The sequence below is a fragment of the Zootoca vivipara genome, chromosome 6 (assembly GCF_963506605.1).
Source record: "Zootoca vivipara chromosome 6, rZooViv1.1, whole genome shotgun sequence".
Classification (NCBI taxonomy): domain Eukaryota; kingdom Metazoa; phylum Chordata; class Lepidosauria; order Squamata; family Lacertidae; genus Zootoca; species Zootoca vivipara.
The window spans coordinates 93,710,421-93,717,243 of record NC_083281.1 but is presented as its reverse complement, the minus strand read 5'-3'; the positions used below and the strand labels follow the sequence as shown (position 1 = coordinate 93,717,243).

The 6,823-nt window shown below is 50.2% G+C and overlaps 1 protein-coding gene across 2 annotated transcripts in view; it reads left to right on the top strand.

Moving 5' to 3' along the window:
* The first annotated feature begins 169 nt into the window (after nucleotides 1-169).
* Nucleotides 170-6,823, top strand: part of C6H2orf68 (chromosome 6 C2orf68 homolog) — a 35,045-nt gene continuing 28,391 nt past the window's right edge. Inside the window, exons 1-3 of one of the 2 annotated variants that reach the window (XM_060276401.1) lie at nucleotides 170-1,928; nucleotides 4,598-4,713; nucleotides 4,961-5,112. In XM_060276401.1, the coding sequence (XP_060132384.1) occupies nucleotides 1,354-1,928; nucleotides 4,598-4,713; nucleotides 4,961-5,112 (843 nt within the window). In that variant the 5' untranslated portion in view covers nucleotides 170-1,353. The remainder of the gene's footprint in view (nucleotides 1,929-4,597; nucleotides 4,714-4,960; nucleotides 5,113-6,823) is intronic. The other variant, XM_060276402.1, reaches the window with a different exon arrangement.

Sequence of the window (6,823 nt, the reverse complement as noted above, 5' to 3'; positions counted from 1 at the left end):
GACTTACGTGAGTCACTTCAGAGAGCGTCCGCAACGCGCGTCGCCATTCCTTTGCGCATGCGCTCCCAAGCTTGATCCTTCCCTATGCTGCCGAGCTGCTGCGCAGGCGGATCGGAAGCGCGTTTGCTCAGCTGGGCGTGGCTTGAGTCAGCCTTACTCCGGAGTGGGCGCCTACATCTGCTCTGCTGCAGGCGACCAGCAAGTTTGCAATGCGTAGTGGGCTCTATTACCCCCGGTGCTCTTCTTTATTTTATTCATAAAAATATGAATATTAAAAAAAGAAGATATCAAAGCGGTAGCCTTTCCTAAGCTCGTACCCTGCAAAAGTTTTCAACTGATAGACCAACAGCCTCCGTGAATTTGCCTGCCCTTTCAAAGCTGCCTGCATTGGTCTGCAACTTTACCTTTTATGCATCTGATGGAGTCTAGCGAAAGCGTAGGGCTAACGCTGCCATAATAAATTAAGACTTGTAGGCGTTGCAAGAAAGGCTCTTTCATGCTTTTGCTTGCAAATGCAAAGTTAATGGCTACAGCGACGGAACAGGTCCACTAGTAGTATATACCGTATTACTAGTTACAGGTAGGTAGCCGTTGGTCTGACGCAGTCAAAACAAAATAAAAAAATCCTTCCAGTAGCACCTTAGAGACCAACTAAGTTTGTCATAGGTATGAGCTTTCAGATATCTGAAGAAGTGTGCATGCACACGAAAGCTCATACTGGAAGGATTTTGTTATTTTGTTTTATATACCGTATATCAGCCGCTTTTGTTTCAATTGCAGCGCCTGGCGCTTTCTAGCAGTGGCTCCCAAACTCTTCTCGGGCCGCCTTCCTTGGGCCTTGACTCTCGTTTAAACTCACCTCCCAGTGCCTTACTCTGTAAAAAGCATCATTTAGAATAGCAGTTTGCACGACCCACTAAGGAAGATAACAGCGCGACAAAACAGTCGCAATTGCACACATTTTTTCAATAGCCAATAAAAATATTTCGTTTAATTCGACAAAACTGATTAACTCGAACCAGGGCTACCAGCTTTTCACAGCCTGGCAGGCATTTATACCTCCAGCGTCCCTTTGCCTCTTAGCGCTACCCCCATGGGTGTATCCAGGATTTTTGGGGGGCGGGGCAGAACCTCAGCTACGTATGTATTTTTATGGATTTAGGGGGGCAGCTGCCCCCCTTCGCTATGCCAATGTCCCTCTCTAGGTAAACCCACCACCCGCTTTGACACCACTGCTTTAGAGGAGGCGGGAGAGGATGCTAAGTGTGGCGGGAAGATTCAAATAAACATTTAAATATTTCGGTGTAGTGTATAGTATAGTATCAATTTATTATTATTATTTGCAGAATATGTATGGGAGCAAAAGCATCAAGTGGATACTTTTGTAAATCAAGCGGTGCTAGTTGTTGTATCCAATGTATTTCTTCGCTGTGCCGCATGCAACTTTCTATTCTGAAAGCGCGGCCCAGAGGAAAAAAGTTTGAGACCCGCTGGCTTCCGAGCTACTGGAGGCGGGTCCCTGCCCCGAGGCCCTCGCATGCGGGGACTGCAGCGCTTCTCGGCGCGCCGAAACGTGGGCTTGCCTGCCCGGGGGCTCCTGGCTCAGACCGGCCGGCTCGGGGGCTCCTCCCACCCCGCTCCCGGCGCACGAGCCGCCGCCGGCGCAAACCAGCGAAGAAGCCTCGCCGAGAAAACGCGGCGCAGGGCCTGGCGGAGGGAGGCCTTCCTTCGGGCCTGGCGCGGGCGGCGGCGGGTTCTGGAATCCGGATCCGAGAGGCCGTTGGGGAGGCGGTTGGGCTGGCTTCGATGGACTCGGCGGGGACGAAAGCGTCGCGGGAGAGCCCGGCCTGGGGCAGCTTTCGGCCGGGAGGACGCCTGGACATGAGCCACGGCTTTGTGCGGCACATCCGGCGCAACCAGATCGCCAGGTACCTGATGGAGCTCCTGGTCCGAGCGGGGGGGGCCGCGGAGCCCCGGACACGGGCCCGCGTGTCCGAGCCGAGGCCCACCCTATTTCGGCCCATTCTTTCCAGGAGGGTTTTGCTGCTGCTGCTGCTCCCCCCGCCGGCCGCCCTTCTTTTGGGGCAAAGGAATGGCAGCAAGATGAAAGCGATAGATAAGAGCCCTCGCTTTGGAGGGCTGTCTTGTTTTAATGCTCACAACAGCCCCGTAAAGTGGGCCATTGACGTGCCCCCCACCCTCGCGCCGTTGCTGTCTGAGGCTGGGAGTAGCTTGTTTGAGTGAGTTCATGGCAAAGAAGGAGATTCGGGCCACAGACTTCCGGCTCAGTCTCTAGAAGTTACTCGCAGGTATGTGGGGTACGATGAGGACCACGCCCTTCTTCGGTTGTGCTGCATCACCCTTCTTTTTATTGTTAATAATAATAAATAAATTAACTATTGCAATGTTAACTAGTGCAATGTGTGAGAAATAACGCTAGCTTGAATAATTTGAAATTCCATTTTTGGTGATCATTGCATTTTCCAGGTGGTATTTCAGTAACATGCCCCCCCCCCCGTTAGGTAGGTCAGTATTTTCTCAAAATGATATTTATCATTCACTTATGTTAATTTCTCTAGGTATGTATGAAATATAAGCCATTGGTCTTCTTTTGCAGTTGTTGCTAAAACAATGGAACTGTCTGCATAGAAAAAGCAGTCCAATACTGTACTATCACTGCAATCCTACTTAGAAATCTTACTTAGAAATCCTAGGGAATAAGGCGGCATGCCTGCTCCCACTTACCTGGGTGTAAACCCTTTTGAATTGTGTAGTAGTACATGCTTCTGAGTAGACATCATAGCTGCCAAGTTATCCCTTTTTAAAAGGGATTTTCCATTATGCTGAATAGGCTTCCTCGCGAGAAAACAGGGGCGTAGCCAGGATCAAAACCGGGGGGGCAAGGGGCGGGGCCAAGGGAGGGGAGGGGCCACAACAGATGTCAAGGCGACAACAGACAATCCACCAGGGCCATCCCAAGCCCATCCAGCGCTGCGGCGCAAAGGCACCCCCGACGCCCCCTCCCCGCACGGGAGAAACGGGAGAGGGGCGCCGACGAGCGCCCCGATGGGCGCGGCATCCCCCGGTATCCAAAGTCCGAAACGGAGCCTTCACTGGCGCAGGAGCCGCCGAGTGCGCAACTCGCCCCGCAAAGCCTCCCTCGACGACCGCGGCGCCCCCGCCAGCGATGCCCTCCGCGGCCCGCAAGTGGCGATCCCGGGCGGCGACTCAGGAGCGGGGCCACAGCCCCCCCCAATCGCACACACCCCCAGCGCAAACCGCGCGGCGGTCGCCCCGCTGGAACGCCAGGCAGTGGAGCGGGAAGCCTCCGCCGGGAGGGCTGCGGGGAGGGCTCCGAGAGAGCGCCCCACCCGAAAGCGCCGCCCAGCGCACGCTCCCTCTGCACTCCCCGCCGAAGGCGCCCCACGAGCCTCCCGCCGGGAGGAAGGAGGCGGCCGAGGCGGCGCGGCCTGCGGGGCGAGCAGCGGCCGCCCGGACGCACCCCTCCCAGCTCACAGCAGGCCCGCCTCAAGGACATCGGGCGCCGTGGCTCGAAGGTCCCTCCGGCGCCCAAACATCCTTCCGGCGCCACCCCCGCGCCGCCACCCCCACAGACACGGCTGCCCGGGCCGCGGAGGGGGCAGGCGGGGGGACAACCCCTCCCCCACACCCCGTCGAGGAAGGGGCACGAAGAGAGGATGAGGACGCCGCAGCAGCAGCCACCCGCGGGGAAAGGAGCTGCGCCTCCAGGAGAAGGAGGGCAATTCAAGGGAGCAAAACGCAGCAGGGCGACAGCGGCTCGGCTGCGCTCCCTGGCTCCCCGCCCCGCCTGGCCCCGCCGGAGGGCGCGACGGGGAGCTGGAGGGAGGGCGCGGAACGCCGAACCCGCGCTCCGCCGGGCTGCGCTCCGCCTCCGCCCCTGTCCACCAGCGCCGCTCTTGCCCACCGGCCCCGCCTCCAGGGGGGGCAACTGCCCCCCCGCCCCCCTGCCTACGCCCATGCGAGAAAAGGGAAAACTTGGCAGCTATGGTAGACATGGTTCGGATTGTGTTGCAAGTCCTGTGGAATGCAGTGGGATTTACTACTAAGTACACATGCAGAGAATTACACAGCTATTAAATAGTGAAAACAAAAATGTAGGTTTCATTCCTGAAAACATTTACAGTATCTGAGACTGAGTAAGTTTATTGAAATCACTTGGATTGGTCTCTGAACATGTGTCCTATAGGGTTGTTCTTTTGGGTGTTCATAGCCAGTGGAGGGAAAGATTGTGCTTATCTTGCAAAACCTTAAATAATTGATTATTGTAATAATTAATAAAATGCATCAATTGACAAGCTAATTCCTTTTATAACTGTTTGCAGGATTCCGCTCAAAGGGAACAAAGTTTTAGCCAAACGGGTTGGGTATAAATGAAGCTGACATTTTTAGAAATAAAAATATTAAATGAAATTGTTTTAAAGGATTTATTGGTGGGGAGACGGGAGTATATGACAGGTCTGGAGTACCACATGAGATTTCTTCCCAGCAATTCTGCATTGCTTCAACCCTCAAAGTGTCCTATGAAAAGAATGTTGTCTTCCCACTTCCTCTCCAGGGACGACTATGATAGGGAGATGAAGGAAGCTAAGGAAAAGGTAAAGAAGAGGCATACACCGGCCCCAGCCAGGCCCAAGAAACCAGATCAGCAGGTCTATCATCCCTGCCGGAGAAGTGAGTTAAATCAACTATCCATCTTCCCATGTTTCTGTTGTTGTAACAATTATTCTGGCAAAGGGAGATGTCAGGCAAAGAACAGGGCCCTTTGAAGGCTCTGCTGAACCTTTTATTGGCACAAATAGGATGGGGCCAAGATGTGAATACCTTTTCCTGGGACCACATTTTATATGTACAGTACCGGTAGATACCAAACAGCAAGACAAACAGCTGCCTCCCTTGCCATTTCCTCTTTGATTTTCAGGTAGAGCTGAAACCATATCTGGCCTGGAGTATGAGGGATCCAGTGAAAGCAGCTCCAGTACAGAACCAGACCAACTCTCTTCTGGTCCAGCTCTCTTCTGCCTGGAATATGAGGCTGACAGTGGAAAGATCACTTCCATTGTTGTACACCAGGTATGTGACTGGGTGACATGCTGGGGCAAACCTGCGTTTCCTTTTGCATTGCCATCTTGCCTGCTGCCTGACCTCTTCCTCCAGAGCTATAGTTTTGTCTTTTGTTCTTCATTTTAATAATTTCATGGCATTTTTACTGCTAAAACACAAAATAAAATGAACAAAAGAGTAAACTGAAGGATTGACCTATCTGGGGGGAAAATGAAATTACTGTTTAAAGGATGGGTCTCAGTAATGGAGGAGATGGGAAGTTACTAATTTAAAGGTTGATTCCAGTAACACTGAGAGAAGTAGGACCCATTTTAAATGGTACTGCATGGAAAGACTTTTGCTAATTGGAAAGACTTTTGCTAATTGAAAGCTACAGTCTTGAGCACACTTTCAAGGACCAAAAGGAACTTGCTTCCAAGAACAATAGGATTATGGTCTTTTTCTCAACTCTGTTCATGTTATAACATTTTTGCTGTGAAGAAGGCATGTGATCTCTGTTGAGTCAAATTCAGTTTTGAGAACTGCAAAAGTAAACCAAGCATCTGTGATAATATCTTGTAGGCAGAGAAACTGCCCAATAATCTTACAAAAACCCCTGGAAGAGCATGACATTGTGAATGGATTAATGGAATTTATTTACCCCCAAAATTAAACATATACAACCTTATTCTACATAATTAAAAAACTAATCTTTATTTCATGATGGAATAACCTTTGGATGGTAATATATTTTCCTCAAAAGCATGTTATTTTTTAAAAAAATCCGATTTAAATTAAAAAATCAGATTTTTAAAATATTTTTTTAAAAAATCATTGATTTTTATCCACCCTGATTACCACTATTGGAGTATCGTAATACACCGTTGACAGGATTGGAATACTCTCCTGCTCACTTGTTGATGGGTAGAGTCCTGAGGAGTAAGCTACCAGTGACTGAGGAAGTGCTACGTCCTAAGATGCCTGTGGGGGTGAGGGAGAGCCTCAAAAGGAATCAAGAACGGCAAAAGTACTTTTATGATAGCACTGCAAGGCCTCTTAGGCCATTGAAAGAGGGAGATCCAGTATTGTTTTGAGTCAGCAGAGGGATGGTCCCCAGCTGTAGTCACAAGAAAGTGTGATCAGCCACGTACATACCATCACCAGTCACCATCGGGACATGAGTATAGGCGTAAGAGGCGAAGAATAAGGCCTAGGAGTGTACAAACTGAGGAGAGGAAAGGTATATTGATTGGGAATAGGAAGGAAATGCAAAGTGATAATAATGGAGAGGAAACTGGGAGAACATCCAATATGCCAACGGATGTAAGGCATATGTAACCTCATATGGTAGGTGTGTGTATATGCCTCAAAGATATATGTCATGAATATGTATGTTATTGTTATTTATTGTTTATTACTGTTTATTATTGTTTATTTTATTGTTACTGTATTTCTGATTTTTCCTTTTCCTTAACTTTACTGTGAAATGGAGATGGGATGTATGTGGCAGTTATGGCAGTTGGCACAGCGGTGACAGTTAGGTGAACAGTTAGGGCTGCAGGGTGGATGTCGCTCCTGTGTGTGTAGCTCTTTAATAAAATATCGGCCATATTCTTTTGCTATGCTGCTTCTACGAGGAGGTGCGAGGCGAGCTTATCCACACTGTACTGGCAGAGCTACCTGGACGCTCGGATAATTTCTATATAGAGTGGCTTCTTTCCGACGCTAACTCTAATGTGTC